This window comes from Brachionichthys hirsutus, chromosome 7 (assembly GCF_040956055.1).
Source record: "Brachionichthys hirsutus isolate HB-005 chromosome 7, CSIRO-AGI_Bhir_v1, whole genome shotgun sequence".
Lineage (NCBI taxonomy): Eukaryota > Metazoa > Chordata > Actinopteri > Lophiiformes > Brachionichthyidae > Brachionichthys > Brachionichthys hirsutus.
In genome coordinates, this window is record NC_090903.1 from 4005776 (window position 1) to 4023216 (window position 17441).

General features: G+C 42.2%; 1 protein-coding gene across 1 annotated transcript in view; it reads left to right on the forward strand.

Annotated features, from left to right (window-relative positions):
* Positions 1 to 17019, forward strand: part of plpp4 (phospholipid phosphatase 4) — a 34229-nt gene extending 17210 nt beyond the window's left edge. Inside the window, exons 2-7 of the mRNA XM_068741280.1 lie at positions 373 to 481; positions 4582 to 4672; positions 8114 to 8177; positions 8374 to 8498; positions 15262 to 15432; positions 16808 to 17019. Of these exons, the coding sequence (XP_068597381.1) occupies positions 373 to 481; positions 4582 to 4672; positions 8114 to 8177; positions 8374 to 8498; positions 15262 to 15432; positions 16808 to 17019 (772 nt within the window). The remainder of the gene's footprint in view (positions 1 to 372; positions 482 to 4581; positions 4673 to 8113; positions 8178 to 8373; positions 8499 to 15261; positions 15433 to 16807) is intronic.
* The last annotated feature ends 422 nt before the right edge of the window (positions 17020 to 17441 follow it).

Consider the following 17441-nt stretch of genomic DNA (forward strand, 5'->3'; position numbering starts at 1 on the left):
CCCGACATGACTGTGTCAGATTCCATAAATGTCAGTCAATAATCAACCGAGATATTGTGGAACAAAATTTGAAGCTCCATTGACTGCAGCGTTAACAAAAATTTCAAACTGATCCAGAATCCAGGATCTCTTCTGGATCATCACCAATTCCTGGTAACATTCCCAACATTTCATGAAAATTTTGTCCAGATCAGTCCAGAACTGTATTAGTTATCTCGCTAACGGACGGACGGACAGACAGACAGACAAACGGTGACGATTACATAAACTCCGCCTATGGCCTCGGCAGAGGTTAATCATCTGCTCTGTGCAGAAACATCTGTTAAAGGCCAGAACCTTGACTGATCAGTGAACGTTTGTTCTTTGCTGCAGATTCACAGAGTTTCTGGAGCCCTTCCAGAGAGTGGTTCAACCAGAGGAGCTCTGGCTCTACAAGAATCCTCTCGTTGAGTCAGACCACATTCCCAAGAGGGTCATGTTCGTAAGTACCTGCTGCGTAATTACACATTTCCCTACACGTGATCATTATTGCAGTGGACATGAACTAAAATGGTTCGGTTCTGACTCATCTTCGGGAGGATTTGAGATGGGCAATTGTGGCCGTAATTGTGTTGACAGATAAGAGCAAATTTTGTGAACCAAGCTTCATTCCAAACTGGGTTGATTGATTTCTTCCTCTCTCGGGCAGAAGTGGGTGCTGCGGGCTCAAGATGGTTTTCAAATATACCAAGAACTGAAAGTATAATTTTCCTCTGATTCATGTTGTAAACATTAAGAGCCTCTCTGAGAATATATCTGTCAGCACGTTGGTGGTTCTGTGCAGATTTAGTTCATTTTGCAAACTCTTCTGGGCACCTAAAATGGATCGGCGCCATCCTGGCAAAAGAGCCTTCTAATGCAGCTCTGAGTTCAGGTAGAAATGGCAAAATATTAAAACTGTTACTGCAAAAACAGGAAGTTGAGGTATTATATATATATACATTATATACATATATATATATGCAGATATACCAATCTTTGCAGAAATCATCAATAAATGCAGGCGCATGAACTGTTTTCCTGTTCAGATAGTTCTGGTGTAATCATAGGGGTGATCTGAATCTGAACACATCTTACACACTATAAATTGTATCAAATCCAAGTCAAGGTTCCACACCTGGTTTTCTCTCCTGATTGGTTGGAATGGGTGAATCGGGGCGATGGGGGGGGGGATCTGCCTGATGAACAGAACTGAATGAACCGCACGTCCGTGGAAATTCCATGTCGCATCAATCAACTATAGCCGTACATTGTCCTTGAAGGCACGCCTGGGCGAAATGTGTGCAGGAAGAAGCTACATGCCATGAAATGGAACACCGCCATGCCGCAGAGAGAAAGCGACAGAACTGCAAAGAGAAAGAGAAATAGGGTCAGTCACACCGCCCCCCCCCCTCCCCAGTCCTCACACTGCACCAAAGAATGTGGATCACAGACTGGCCTCGAGAGCGTTCTAAAGACCCACCAGCCGGCAGCCGAAAGACAGACAAAGTTCCCTCAAGTGATTGTTGATGAGTCTGTGTGTGTGTGTGTGTGTGTGTGTGTCCTGAAAAGCACAATACTGTGCAGGGGAGATGGTGACATGTGAATGAGAACAGATATATGAAATAAAATAATCCAGCCAAATAACTCCTCGCTCATTTTGAATTAAGGTGCGGAACCAACCAGGATGTTTTAATGGCAATTAATTTAAAGCACATTTTTGATCAAATACATTTTAGTATGAGCCAATTCTCAGCTGTAGACAACAAGAAGGTTACGTTTGATTCTGATTTTGTTTGTTAACTATAAGCAGGTAATTAAATGAGAACCCAACAGGCACAGACTCACCTGCTTATCGTTTGTTGAGCTCACCTGTCGCTGAAATGACGTCAGTTGTCTCATTGTGTGCTGAAATCGCTCAGGGTGGTTGGAGATCGCTCATTTCTTTAGTCATTTCAATTTAGAAATAATGACATGATTAAATGTTGTTGTTCTGGAAAAAGGAGGACATATAGTATAAAGACACATTTAAATAAATAAAGCTTAAATAGAAAGAATCTAAACGATAAGGTTAGTAGTTGTATGTGAGGTTTACTGGCAAAACGCGCTATTTATCAGCCGATTGCAACCAGATCATCCAAGAAAAGTCAATAAAAGAAAATAGCAACAGATTTGGATTTTATTTTAATCACATTTTACACAAAATGCTTGTTTTACTGGCTGCTTTTTCCCTAACAGCATCCCTTTATAATTTTCACACATTTGCAGATCCAAGCCGGTGTTGTTTCAGGGATGCTGTTCTACAAAGTAATAAAACAAAGCATTAATGTGTATGTGTGTGTGTGTGTGTGTGGGGGGGGGCTATGGCTCCGTGGAATGTCTGCTTCCTCGGACACTGGAAAACTGCAGTTTGTAGAGGGCCAGATGGATTCCGTCCTGGATGAGGAAAATCTAAAGGCTCATCATCCATGAGGAAGATCACCTATTTAAACTGTTCCTGTGTCATTTTGGTTATTACAAACAGCTGATAAATAGTAAACCTAATAAATTAAAGTGGTTGAATAATTATCATGCAGCAAAAGTCGAAACATAAACCCGAGAGTCGATTTCTGTTTTTACATTCTTATTAAAAACCTCGACTGCTTCACATTTACTTCTAACTCCATGGATTGCTGCATTCAGCGGGCTGCAAAATAAGTGAAAAAAATGAAAGACCTTCACCTCCATAACTCTCAAGCAAAATGCTGCCTGTGCTGATGCCCAAAGATCAGGCTGCTCCGATGTCACTGTTCTGACAGTCGCCTTGAAGGTGGGAAGAATTTAGCTCCTATTCTAAACAGTCCAAGGAGGGATTTGAAGCTGCACGATGACTCATTGTGACCTTAATGAACTTTTACACTGTATTATGCTGTGCGGCTGAAGAGTTATTCTTGCATTCTGTCATTATGAAATGTGCAGAAATGGAAATATTCTGATTCTTTTTTTTACTGTTAGTATTGCCTCTGCCTAGCAGGTTATGTTTTTGCCTGTATTTGTTTGTTTGTTTGCATGTCTGTTAGCAACATAATGCAAAAAATCTTAACGGGAACAATTACATGTTGGTGATGATCCAGAAGAGATCCTGAATTCTGGATCTCTTTGAAATTTTCAGTAACATTTCAGTCAGTGGAGCTTCAAAAAATGTTGCTCAATATCTCGGTTGATTATTGACCAATGTTTATGGAACCTCTATCTCACCACCGACTTTCATCTGGATCTGATCTGGAATGCCGATACTGTCGCGATCTGGCTTTTCCCCATTTACTTAAATAATGAAGGCTTTTTCAACAAATTATATCTTGTTAAAAAAAATAAAAAATGCATTAAATTCCCTCACCAAAAATCCCATTTATAAAGGGGTCCGATATGCATCATGCAAAATGTCTTCTGGATCTGATCCAGAATGAGGTCAGGAAACAATATTACATGAACCCCATTTGTGACTGTTGCTATGGTGACTTATGCTGCAGGTTGATTTCTGCCCTGCACAGCTGCGCAGGCATCGTTTAACTGAACGAGACGCACCTGTTACACATCTCACCTGATCAGCTGCTCCCTCTCTGGACCCGACTCTCTGGACAGTTCTCTGCCAGAACATCCTCTCTGTTTCCTCAGTATTTTGAGGCTCTCCCGTTCTATGTGTCTTCCAGTATTCCCTAGTTCTATCTTTAATACCTGAGGAAACAGATCCAGTTGAAATCAGGGTATATTTCCACAACAAAATTATATATATATTTTTGGGACCCTTTCAATAATATCTCTCTCATTACCTCCACGGAGGAGGTTCAGTTTCTACTGGCCTTTACCAAGACACTGTGGATTTAGTCGTGGAAAAACGGATTTGTTGTATCTTTAAAAGCTCTGGCTCTATAGATTCAGAAGAATCTGCCATTACTGAAAGTCTGCTGTTTTGTGAATACCTTCTAAACTGATAATGACATCGATGTGAATCCAATTGGGTTTGTTTTCATGGTTAGGGAATATAAAAAGAAAGAAATAAAAAAAGAAAGATTGACCTTTTATGGTGTAAATCACAATATAGGGGGGGACTGAGGTGCTTGGCGGAGGACTTTCTAGTTCAAAGTATGAATCTAGCTTCTTCAAAGAGGATAGTTAAACGCTGAGTTACAAAAATGTATAAACTGGAGCGGTGATTAGCGACATTCAAAAAGAGCATTGTGATGATGGGATTGAAAATCTGCTCTTATTTTACTGTTCCTGTTACTATTCACTATTCATGTTGACTTTGGCCACAACATAATGACTTACAAGTGCAACCCAAATGAACACATCACCCAGTGAACATAGCTCATCTCCATGCAGCCAAGAAACCTCACAAATCAATAAAGATGCCGCTCACGTTGCCTTGTTAAAATTAACAACAGGTTCATGTCCCCCCCCCCAAAACAATTTATAACCCTAATCATAACCCTAACCCTAACCTGAAAAAACAGATCCCGTGGAATTCTACAACCCTTCAGCCAACAATTACTGGACACATTTTCTCTCTTTATTTCCTCGCAGGCAATCTCGTTCCTGACCCCGTTGGCGGTGATATTTGTGGTGAAGATCATTCAGAGGACGGACAAGACAGAGATCAAAGAGGCATGTTTAGGTGTGTGCAGCCAATTACTTGAAATTACTTGAAAAGGCTGTTGCTGTGTGTGTGTGTGTATAACAACGAGCGCTTGCTAAGATGACAGCATATACATAATGCAGTTCTTACATGCGGTGCCTTTTTAGAGTCAGTTTTACTCTCAGCATGGTGCCGCACAGTCTAATCACAGAAGCCACAGATAGTTATTGTGCTATTTGTTTACCTCTCAAAGTTCTGGGCATTTCTCTGACACTTATTTGGGGGTTTTCCCCCTCCCTCTAGCCCCTTAGGTCACGAGGCCTGCAGAGGCTTCCACACATCAGAGAGCATTAAGAACATTGAACAGAAATTCAATTAAAGAGAGACGCAGCGATAATTGGGTGGAGAAAGGGTGACTCATGCTGCGTATAGCCTAACGGGCCCATTACCACCTGCAGCGCAGCATCTCTCCAGTGACTGTAGCCGCACAGGAAAACAACATCAGTCAGAGGAATAAAAGGATAAAGAGCAGCGAATCATTCTGACAACACGAGCAGAGTTCTGAACATGACTTTGAACCAATGCTGCCCCCCAGACCTAATGAGGAAGGAGCATTTTACAGTCCTAAAGAAGCTTCTTTTAATTTCCCCTGTCGAGCTAAAATCACATGAACGTATCTGTCCTTATATTTCTGACTTAAGGAGATACTAGTTTTCCCTTAGGATCATAATGAACTGGCCATCATCACGGTGGGGGAAGTGTATTTTCACCTTTACGCTGCTTTGAGCCAGTTGTTCCCGTTTAGATTTTTTAATAATTTTCGAGCATTTCTAAATGGCAGCCGGCCAATTGTGTGCCTATTAATCAAACGCAGCAGTTTCAGAAGTGTAATTCTATTTTTTCCAAGTGGCTGCGCTTTTGAGAATGGCACAGAGATGGTTCTGGTGAGACTATTTCTTTTATTTTGGTTGCAAATCATGAAGGATATTATTCATCATCTGAATGTTGGCATGTAGAGACATCATTACATGGTGGGTGTCGAAGTGCTAATAAATAGACCAGTGAGTGAGTAATTTGATGTAATTACTTTCGGCTAATTCAGGGATGTTAAGCACTCCAGTCCAGACCTGCTGCTGAATAAAGATTCACGGGCACTCGTGGCCAACTTTAAGAAAGCTCTATCACAATTTGTCCTCTTTACTGGTAGCGACGGAGGCTCGGTCAAGACCACCAATCATAAGGCTTGAATGTATAGTAAATACAGCTTGCGTTAAAATCAGATCAGAATTGTCTCTCCAGCTACTCATGAAATTGGCTCAACTGAAGTCAGAAGTGTCCAAATCAGGTATAATTTCAAGTAAACCAATAAGAACAAACATCATAATTTATTATTTGGACTATAGACAGGATAATACAGCTTAAGAGTGAGTTTAAGACGTGAACCATTGAAGTTTAATACAACAGTTTTCAACTGGTCTAACAGAGGATGTCTAATCCGAGGCTTTAATTTGATCTGCACAGGTTTCGCCCAAATGAACAAGCTGTTAGATAACACTGTGCTCCTCTCAGCAGCTCTGGGAGATAATGCTTTTGAGCTCTCACAACAAGGGGTGAATTCAATTGACCTGCAGGCATGTGGGATTGCCCGTGTGGGCAGGAACTCTGGCTAACGATGAGCCCCGCCGGTTTGTTTCATGGCTAATCAAATGAAAGTACAGTTTCAGTGTGTGGCCGATCTGTCAGCTGGGAGCGGTCCTCCTGTGGACCATCACCAAAACTGAGCTGAAGTGGTAAAATACCTCACAGTCGGACAGGTACCAAGTAAAATAGGTGCAATCATTTTGCCACGCTACTGCAGAGATACTTTGATCCACACTTGTCCGCTGAGTCGGGCAGGCAAAACTAATTTCATTCATTAGCTCCAATGGTGAACGTGGTAAATGGACCCTCTAAACGTCAGCATGTTGGCATTTCTCGTTTGTCTTACTCTTGATTAATCATCATTAACGTTAAACTGGATTCACTACTGGGAGGAGAGATGCACACAACAGGAGCACTAATGTAAAATCACTCCATTTCACCTTGCTTCAAGGACTTCTCATGCTTTTATACGTGTGTTTATACCTTCCTGTAGTATGAAGTAGTCAAGACCACACCAACCGAGACCAAGACATCATTGAGACTAGAGAGTATCGAGACCGAGACAAGACCAAGACATTTTTCATTAAGTTTGCAACAAAAACAAACTCTGCAGTGCTGTTTTTGAACCAGCACAATGAAACAAATGTCAAATCGAAGCAAATTTGTTGTTTCACTTCTACAAATTATGCAATCATACTTAAACGTACTAAAACTGTCCTGACCCGCAACGATAAATGTTATTTTACAAAGAAATATTTTAAGAAAGAGTCAGGAATAACGCTTAAATTAAATGAAGTGAGTGGAAAAAATAGCCCTGACATTTCTTTCCAGCAAGGTATTTTTAAAATAATTTTCTTGAACATGGGTCTTTAACGTTGACATTTTACATTTTTGTGCTTTGCCAGCCAACTTAGGTGCACAGCCATGAACTTTCACAACAACACAGAACTTTCACCAGAACAAAGCCAGACAATGTTCTTTTTAGAAGTATTAATTATCCTGAGCAGCCATAACAAGATTCCTTCATAAAAGTACAGCATAAATTATCTAGGAATAATTTTCCTGAGAATAATGGAATGCCAAGTATGAACAAAAGGTGTTCAATAAAACACCCTAAAAAGTATGAACTCAACTCTAAGAAAAACACTCTCAAAGGGGGGGGGGGGTGAGCCGCTCGAGAGAAGAGGAGGGTGAGACAGGATGGTCCTGCCTGGCTCTAAAGATGAGGAGGGTGAGACAGGATTGTGCTGCCTGGCTCTAGAGAAGAGGAGGGTGAGACAGGATTGTGCTGCCTGGCTCTAGAGAAGAGGAGGGTGAGACAGGATTGTGCTGCCTGGCTCTAAAGATGAGGAGGGTGAGACAGGATTGTGCTGCCTGGCTCTAGAGAAGAGGAGGGTGAGACAGGATTGTGCTGCCTGGCTCTAGAGAAGAGGAGGGTGAGACAGGATTGTCTCAGAATGGGGTGTTGAAATGTTCTGATCGTAACTTTCCACTATATAGCTCACTTTAACGGTTACTTTACCTGTCTCTCTGCTTCCCCTCAATGTGAGACCAAGACCGATCTCGAGAACTACACCACTACATTTCTGTGTGTGTGTGTGTGTGTGTGTGTGTGCAGCTGCACACACAAATCCTGGCAGCCATCTGTCCTGCTGAAGAGGAAAATCCCATGAAACCGGCTGTTTTATTATGTCAGAGGAGTGGTCCACCTGTCAGAACCTGTATTGTTTCATTCATTATTTTACTACTGTCCAACCTAATCTGTATGACCTTTCAACAACAACAACAACAACAACAACATGCTTGGGCGCTAATGTGTGTCTCTGTCTCTCCACTCAGCCGTGTCCCTGGCTCTGGCCATGAATGGAGTCTTCACCAACACCATCAAGCTGATTGTTGGCAGGTATCTCAAACAAAATGAAGCATTTTGCGGGTTCTATAAGTGATGCTAAATGCTAGGCTGTAAATTCTAGAGTTTCCTAACTAGATTTAGATTATTCTGATTTATTTGGATTTATAGCCTGGTTAGTTTTATTTTCATTTTTATTTTTTTATTCAAGACGGAGAAACCACAATCCAGGTTGTGTTTTGATTTACAGACCCCGGCCAGATTATTTCCAGCGTTGTTTTCCAGATGGACAAGTGAATGTGAAGATGCAGTGTACTGGGGAGCCAGAGCTCATCTCCGAGGGACGCAAGAGCTTTCCCAGCAGCCACTCCTCCTGTGAGTGCCAGTCAACGGTCCTCACCTGTCAGCCCTCACAACACAATATCCGACCTGACACCCTGACTCGTGTGACACTGCATGCATTTTGGCATTTTTCTCAGTGTGATGTGGATGCTCTCAGCAGCTTTTCACAAAAAAAGCAGAACATATCTGACTGGATGTGCAACATGTGAGATATGCTCACTTTACATTTCAAAGTGACGATTTATCTGCTGTCAATCTTCAGAGGAAACCTTAGCGGAGGATTATCATTCATTTCCACAGCAGAGGACGTCGATATGCTGATTCGATCGCCCTCACCTGAGGCCGCTACTAAGCAGCAGCCTCACCACCTCAGGGCGCCTGTAGCCCCGCCCACTCAGCCCCACCACATACAGCTTCTTCACCCCAGACAGCTAATAAGGCAACACCCAATGAACATCTTATTTTCTCTCTTTTCTTTATTGATAACAGCCTGAGGCACACCTGCTGTTTAATCAGCTCCTCAACGAGCCGCACCTGTCAGCTGGGTAACGGGCACCATCTTGTGCTGAAGGGGTTTGCACGCGACCTCGGTTGTAATTAGCATCTGTAGCATTTAATTCTGACCATCCCAACGCAGTAATCATGTTGTTCAGTTAGCAGTTAGTTGGTTGGATGATTGCCATCAAGGGGGAAATGAAAAGAAAGTGTTAAATAATTACAAATGGCAGCAAAAACAAAACATATATACTTATATTGTAATTGAGTGTATAACGCTATATATGCTAACTGCAAGAACAATTTGCTCTGGAGCAGGTTATCTGTAAAACAAGAGATTCATTATTTCATTCATTTTTCTTGAATTTGAGACAGTAATCACTTCGTCTTCGGCCTCTTAGCCGGATCCAGGGCCGCAGATTTGAGCTGGAGCCTATCCCAGCTGACTGCGGGCGAAGGTCAGGTACACCCTGGACACGTAGAAAGACAATTACAAGGCTCCAATTCACCTATGTTGCACGTTCTTGGTGGTGGGAGGCAGCTGAAGAACCTGGAGAGACAGACATGGAGGGAACACAAAGTACACACAGAAAAGTCTCAGGTGGAATTGAGCCAATCTCCCTGTGAATGTCAGCACGACCCACTGCACCACCACGCTGCCCAAGATAAGAGATTGCTTTATGTAAAAGCATCACCTCTTGACCAATTGGCTTAAATAGATGATTCCAGTGCTCGACCGAGGACCATTAGAGGAGTGTGTGTGTGTGTGTGTGTGTGTGCGTTTGTGAATGCACGCCGGCATTTTCAGCTTCATGGCGTTCAGCTGTGTGGGCCCATGAATATTCTGTTCGACCATATTGCTTTCCATGTCGTTTTCACAACAGCAGCGTGTTAAATAATTCACACGGTTTTCTGTTCTGCTGGCATCAGGTGTTATTCTACCTCGTCCTGGTTCTGCGATGGTACAGAAAAGTACACAGATTGTAAATCGCTGCAAATACACTGAACCGCTTGCTAACTAATATGCAAATAAGTTGTAATGTGTCTTACTTGCGGATTTTTTTTGCTGTATATATATATATACACACATTTCCAGAAAATAGTTGCAGCGAGTAGTGCCGGAATGTCCAATAAGAAAACTGTAGGTGAGGAAGGAAAGAAATCCTTGGTACTATGAGCATCTTGATGTCATATAAGTGTCTCTTAACTCTTTAATTATTATTTTTTACTAAATTTCGAACCTTCAAATGTTCTTGGCTTCAATACAACACAGTAAAACAAATATAAGTCACGTGTGAGTGTTCTTCAGGGGGGGGGGTAAATTTGTGTGTAGTGCATGTGAAATTGTTGTGACTGTGGTCCTATTTTTTCTCCTCCGATGCCACAGCAGGATCCAGTAACGGGTCCGATGGGCCGACTTTGTTAAAGACCGATGTAATTTCATGCTGCCTGGTGCTCCATTTGAAATGGCAGAGAGAGAGACGTTGCTCTGTAACTCACCATGCCACCATGTGTGGGTTGCATTCATCTGCTCGACAGCTCTAATAGCCTTATATTGTTGCGCTGCGAGTTGATTGAGAGAAGCGTGCAGGGGCACCGGGATCACCCCTATATGCCGGCACATCCAGAAGAAATCCAATTTCCCGTCGGTGTTCCTTTTTTACCGGGACGAGGCTTGTTGGACACGGCTTAAGTCGCAGGGGCTTTTACCCAGATGAATGTGGCAATGGGCAAAAGTAGGACTCAAGTGAAAAAGGGTCAAAGACTTAACTTCAGCAGCGCTTCTGGCTGGTTTGAAGCCTGAGCTATAGACAATATGAGAGATTTGGTCCTTTTCTTAAAGGGTGCATCATTCATCTGGAGGGTAAAAATACAATCAAAAGCAGTTCATTTGAATCCATTAGGACAAAAGTATAAATATACACTTTGCTATTTTGCAATTCTTGCATTAGAGTGTTTTTAAAAGTCATCTGCGATTTGATTTATCTTCACCTCAAAGTAACAAGATAAAGGAAACTGGAGGAGACGGGTCCCAGAAATAGAAATTCAGACAGCAACTGACTCCCATGAACAAACTGCACTAATATAGCGCATTAAAAGAACCTCCTAATGTTCATATTCATCTCACCATATCTCTGTGTGCCATAGATATGATCAATTAATATGTGCTTTGAAAAATAATGAAATCTGTGAGACAGACCTAATCACATCTTTAAATCTTGTAGCTTCTTTTACTAATGCTCAGCTGAATCACAGCATGGAATGTCCGTCATACACCTTCAATTAGAGACATTTGAAATTCAGGCATATGCAAGCGTCTCCATGTCTGCACAAACATGTTACGGAGCGCAAACATAAGTTTTATGTTATGATAATGAGTTCATGGTGGGCTTTTGTACCTTAACGGTAGAGACTTAATAGACATTACTTCTGATGAGAGACAGACAGATGTCATTAACATTGCAGTCAATGGAGCTTCAAAATGTGTTCCTCAATATTGCGGTTGATTATTGACTGATGTTTATGGAATTTGACACAGTCATGCAGTGGGGGGGGGGCTCTATCTCAGCACCAAATTTCATCTGGATCGGATCCAGAATGAGGTCAGGAAAACAATATTACATTTTAACATTGAAAATCCCATTTACGGATTAAAAAAATCATTTAAAAATACACACAAATTCTGATTCTCTTTTACTTTTCATGGTTGGTGTATAAAGATAATTTAATAAAAGACAATTTAGAACCTTTTGGTGATGATCCAGATCACCACGTGGATGGTGTAAATCCAGTTAGGAGGGGAATGAGCTGCTTGGCGGAGGTCTGCCTGCTCGCAGTACTTTTCTATTTTCTTTTAGCAATCTTCTTCATCAAAAAGGGTTGCTCTGCATTAATTAAAGACCCTGTAGGTTATGCATTATCAAATTAAAAATAGAGCCTTGACGTTGGACCCTCCTGTACCCCGAAAGACAGCTGTGATCGGCTCCAACCACCCGCAACCCTGAACAGGAACGGTAGAGAATGGATGGATTAAATGCATGAGAATGTTTCATATTTTTAACATCTTTTTTTTAATGATTTATCTGCGAGCAAAATCCAGTCATTTAAAGAACCATATCCGGCTCGTGAGCTTCAGGTTGCCAACCCTTGCTTTAAGCTGACCACCAAACGTGCCTCCATGCTTGCAGATACGCTGCGCTAACATTACGTAAGACAAGCCGCTGCTAATTGAATGATTGATTGATTGAAGTTTGTTTATTTTGAGCATTCACAAAATACATAAGTAAAGAAATTCCAAATCATACATTTACACTCGAAAAGGAGTGGGAAGAAGAAAAAACTTATTTAATCCCACCCCCATTCTCATCATCAATAACATAACATAGTAATGTTTTAAACCTTCACTCCTGTCCTTCGACTTCAAACGAAACAAAACAAAAACCCTCAATCAACAGTAATTACATTATAGAACCAAAATGAGTGCGAGAAATAGAACAAAGTACATTCCCGGTGGTGCTAAAACCTCCTGATATTTCCTGTTGATAAAAGCATTTAGTGGATGAACACCCGTCTAACGCAATTACGTAATTGTTGTATAGATAGAGAGATAGAGAGATAGAGAGATAGATAGGTAATCATGGTGTTCTTCTGAAGTAAAAGCTCTCCATGCTTACAGAATTTGCTTTTCTGAACAAGCCTTGCGCTTATTTAAGGATGAAAAACAATTTCAAGGCATTCATTGCTTTCATTTGATAGCTCGGGGGGGATTCACTGACCAAGGATCTGTACTCACTTGGATGAAGTTCTTTACAAAGAGGGATTTTTCTTTTCTTTGTTAGCCTCTTCTCTGTCCTGTGTTCTTCCAGGGACCATCTTCCTCTCGCCGACCATCGCTGCTGTAGGGTACGCCTAATATCGACTGTACCACCCTGCAGTTGAAGACATATTTGCTAACGTAATTATGCAAATGTTAAGTGAAGAAAATATGAAGGACTTGTACTGACTGTCCTCACTCATGCATTATGCATATCACCAAAACATTAGGAGCGTAATCTGCACGACGATGACTCACTTGTGTCTGCAAACACATTGCTTGAATGCAGTATGAAAATAAAGCTGCTGCAATAAACCTTTCTGAACATTTTCCCAGCCCTGATTAATTCAGATGCAATTTTGATGGCCTAAATGTGCAAATATTTACATATCTGTATTAACATTTGAAAACAAGCCAACAGAAAGGACTGCTGAGTACTTGAGAGTTTTCACACGCAGTTGCTTCTTAGTTTTTTTTAATCTTGATTACTTCCACGTTTTGCTTCAAATACTAGACTCTGAAAAATGATGCTGAAATCCAGTAATGTTTATTTAAAAATTAGACGCTATAATAGGAATAACAATACACCCAATTTTCAAGGGCAATTTCTTTGGTTTCATTTCAAAACTAGGAATTAAAGAGGCTCTAATTCAGATTTAGATTGCTTCAGTGAAACATTGCCTGTTGGTTGCTCCTCTGAGGCTTTGTCCTGTCCAAGGTGCATCCCTATCTCCTTTTCACTAAGTATGTTTGGATCAGCTCCGTTCACTCTGAATGGCGATAAACTGCTCGATCTCAAGGAGTCTGCTTCATTGGCAATAGATGGGAGGAAAAACACAAACATCAGGCGACATTTTAATAGGCATTCATATCTAGGTATGGAGAGAAATGTGTTTATTTTTATTCAACCCCAAAAAAAAATGATTTGCAACCCAAAAAAAATATTTGCCAACAAAAAATTTTTGCTGTGTAAAACCGTTGCGTTGCATGGGTGATATTTCTGTCTGTCCAGATTGTGAATGAAATTGTCTATTTTTAAAGCCAATGAAATGAAGGCGTTTGAGTTTCTGTTCCATTGGAAGTGTCTCGGGTGACTTCTGGCAGATGGGCTGGACTGATGAACCTGGTGACGCAGCGATTTTACAAACCACACGGTGTCAATTCATTCTTTATTATAGCTCGTCTTTTCCTGCTCTCCGTACGGAAGCATTTAATGGCTGGATGGCTGGATGTATTGTTGAATTGGTTTACCCCTGGGTGAATTCATGTTCCAAAATGCTTCCGACTGTGATTCACTACAAAGTTTAAACTATTAAACGATGCCTCATGGCCACGTTTAATTTCACTTCCTAAAACCACCATATGGCCACTGGTAGGTGAGGTCGTAGACATCTGTGGCTACTTTATCTTTTATAACACAAATTAGAGCACAGATTGCATTTGATAATGTTCCAGTTCCACCATTTTAAATCCAGATTGCATAGCTGGACTATTTTCTGACAATATGGGCCAGCAAAGAATTCCAAAATAAAAAAATTTGACGAAGCACATACAGTATAAACAAAGACATTTTAATTTATGTTCTGAGAGGTTTAGACGGGAGGATATGAGATAAGTCTACAAGTAAATCAATCATCGACTGTGTGTTCTGTCTTCCCATCATCCCTCTCCTCTCTCTGCAGCCTCTACATGTGTGCAGGGAGCTTTCGTATTCTTGGCCAGTTTGCGGTTTTAGTGACAAATGTGCAGCCGATGGGTGCTGAAGGGTGCTGTCGTGCCCCCTGCAGAGAGAAACAAATTACCCTGTCCCGTTTCTGGGCTTCATCTCCTTCCCTTTCCTGTATTAGCTAAGACACAGACCCCCAAATCAGCACAGTGTGGCCGACATGTGTTCGTCAAATAGGGCTCTGGCTTTCATTTCGACCTCAGGTTCTTGCGTCGGTTTGTGGGTGAGATTAGGGGGTAAATCGTTTTCACCTATTGTGTAAGAATGGCGCTCAAATTTTTCCGCAGTGTTTGCACAGATGTCATAAAGGCGTAAAGACTTACTTTTCCTGACTTATACTGTGTAGACCTGGAGAAGCAAACTGATTTCTGCTGCTTTGGTGTGTATGGGATGTGTTTCTTACAGCTGTGTGACAGTGATGGTCTGACTGCCTTTGCCTGATCTCTGACGCCTGTCAGGTCAGCAGGAGGGATTACACAGGCTGTTGGATCCATCACTGAGTTTTACCTGTCAGTCACTGGCAGTGGATGAACTCGGAATTTCTCATTTGCATTCTGGAAAATGTTTTTTCTGTGCGCTCGAGCTGTCTAGCTCAACGTTGAGATTGTTTAACACTGCCACCTGAAGCACTCTTGTCCATCATGCAAAAAAAAAAAACAACAGTTTGAGGCACTCCAGCAGAACGGATGAGTTTATCTTTATGACGTCCAATCTCAACTGTCTTCCTTTCCTTCTCCTTTGCCTGTCAACTTTTCTTCTAGTTGCATTCTCCGGCCTGGGATTCACATCCTTCTATCTGGCTGGAAAGCTGCAGTGCTTTACGGATCAAGGCCGAGGGCGTAGCTGGCGTCTCTGCGCTATGGTCCTGCCCCTCTACAGCGCTATGATGATCGCTTTGTCCCGTACCTGTGACTACAAGCACCACTGGGAAGGTCTGCCTATAGCAGCTCAGACACAAAACACTTGAATATGGATTTCAATGCATAATAAAAAAAAAAAAGAAAAGAAAAAATGCTGTTAATGAATTTCTGTGTCTTCTGATTAGAACGTGTAAAATCCGCTGGTGTTAGGGAGGCTAGAATTATTTTACAGATGAATCACAATTCAAACTAGTAGCCGTGCTGCCATCATCAATTTTGTATCTAAATTAGCATAGATTACAAATGAAGGAACGCTTAAAGAAAAGTCCAGCTGGACAGCTTGCCGGTGTACACCACAGAAAATGTTCTACTTTTTTATTTTATTTTATTTCATTTATGCAGCTCAAATCAGCAGCGTCTGTTCTCTAAAAAAAAAAAAAAAAAGAAAGAAACTGGAGAAAGGCTTGGAGTTAAAATGCATCTGTGGGTGGTGGTGGTGGGGGGGGGGGGCATGTGGTGAAATGATGACAGCTTTGTCGTATGGTGTTAATTAGTCTTACACAAGCATATGTTCCCGGCGAGCAGGACAACCACTGAGCAGACAAGCCTTTTAAATAGCAGCATTTTTGCACATCAAAATTCGCAGCAGAGGTTCGACAGAGTCGCTAAGAAGCAACCAGACTACCTTTACTAGACTTTAGCTTCTGAGCTTCCTTCCCCAGCAGAGTGTAAGTAAGCAGCGATGGTGCAGCCCCACCCCCCCCCCATTCTGCGCTCTGTAAACAGAAGCTGGGAAGCCCCTAAGAGCTGCTGAGCCATGCTTGATGGATGTCGCCGCCATCTCTTTGCACTTTTGGAAGTACACCCAGTCCCCAATTGGGGAATGCTGGGCTTCCCATCACCGTCGTAATGAGCCCACCTCAGTAATACATTACATCCAGTCCCTGCCTATTAGATTCAGTTGACAGTGTGGTCGATAAAACCTGCATAGAAGAGACCGTATAGTTTCTGAATGGTTGAAATCAATGTTGGATGTTTTTTTTTTTTTTTTCATTTCAGCTTGAGGGAGAAAATAAATGATTTTCGGTGAATCTTGTAGAGAACTTATGGAAAGCCTCTGTTTGCAAGCTGACCGATGCCACCAAGGTGGCCGTGTCATTTTGATCAATACCCAAGCTATGCAGGCTTCATATTCACCACGGCGGCGTGACAGTTAGATGATGTGCTACAGCTTAAAGGTGATATGAAACTGGATCTGCATCGATGGCACAGTGAGACAGCCCCATCCAGGGAGGAGGCCCGGTGCTCAGTGGAGCAGATTCATTGCTCTTCCTCTCAGTTTGCTTCCATTGCCCTGCAAACTAGCCGGGTGTGAGGAACGCTGCTGCGGCTACAGTAATGGGTGACGGTTATTCCCTAAAGCTTATCTGTTGTTCTGATTTTGCAGATGCCTTCGTCGGAGGAGTGCTCGGGCTGCTCTTCGCCTACGTTTGCTATCGCCAGCACTACCCTCCCTTTCTCCACATGGACTGCCACCTGCCTTATGCCAGTCTGGCTGCTGCTGCCAGTCAGACACCCTCACACCCCCAGGACGACCCGCAGCCCACTGGCAATGCCACCACCCTCCCCCTTGAGGGCTTGACTGAAGGGCCGGTATGACTAGTGGCCCCCACCGGGACTCCCATCAACGCTCTTACCAAGCCAGTGAGCCCACCCCCCCTTTCACAGTGACTGACTGTGCACTTGTACATTCCAGTGGATGGTAATACCTCTCGTCCATCTCCATACTGCACGACCCCCCCCCCCCTACATTCTTTTTAGATTTGGTTCTTGCTCAGCAGCTATTAAAGTTTATATTTGTATTTGGTTTATGAAAGGAATTTCATCGCTAAGTGGGAAGAGAGGAAATATATTGAAGACCGAAGGAAACAAGTCCCAACAATAACGGGTGTGAAGGAAGCTAAAAACCTTGCATAATATTTATGTGTGGCAGCATGTTTAATGCTGTAAGAGGAGGAGGCATCCTGAGCATTCTCATTAAAATGTCACAGCAAGTTAACAATTGACACTGTTTTTACTAC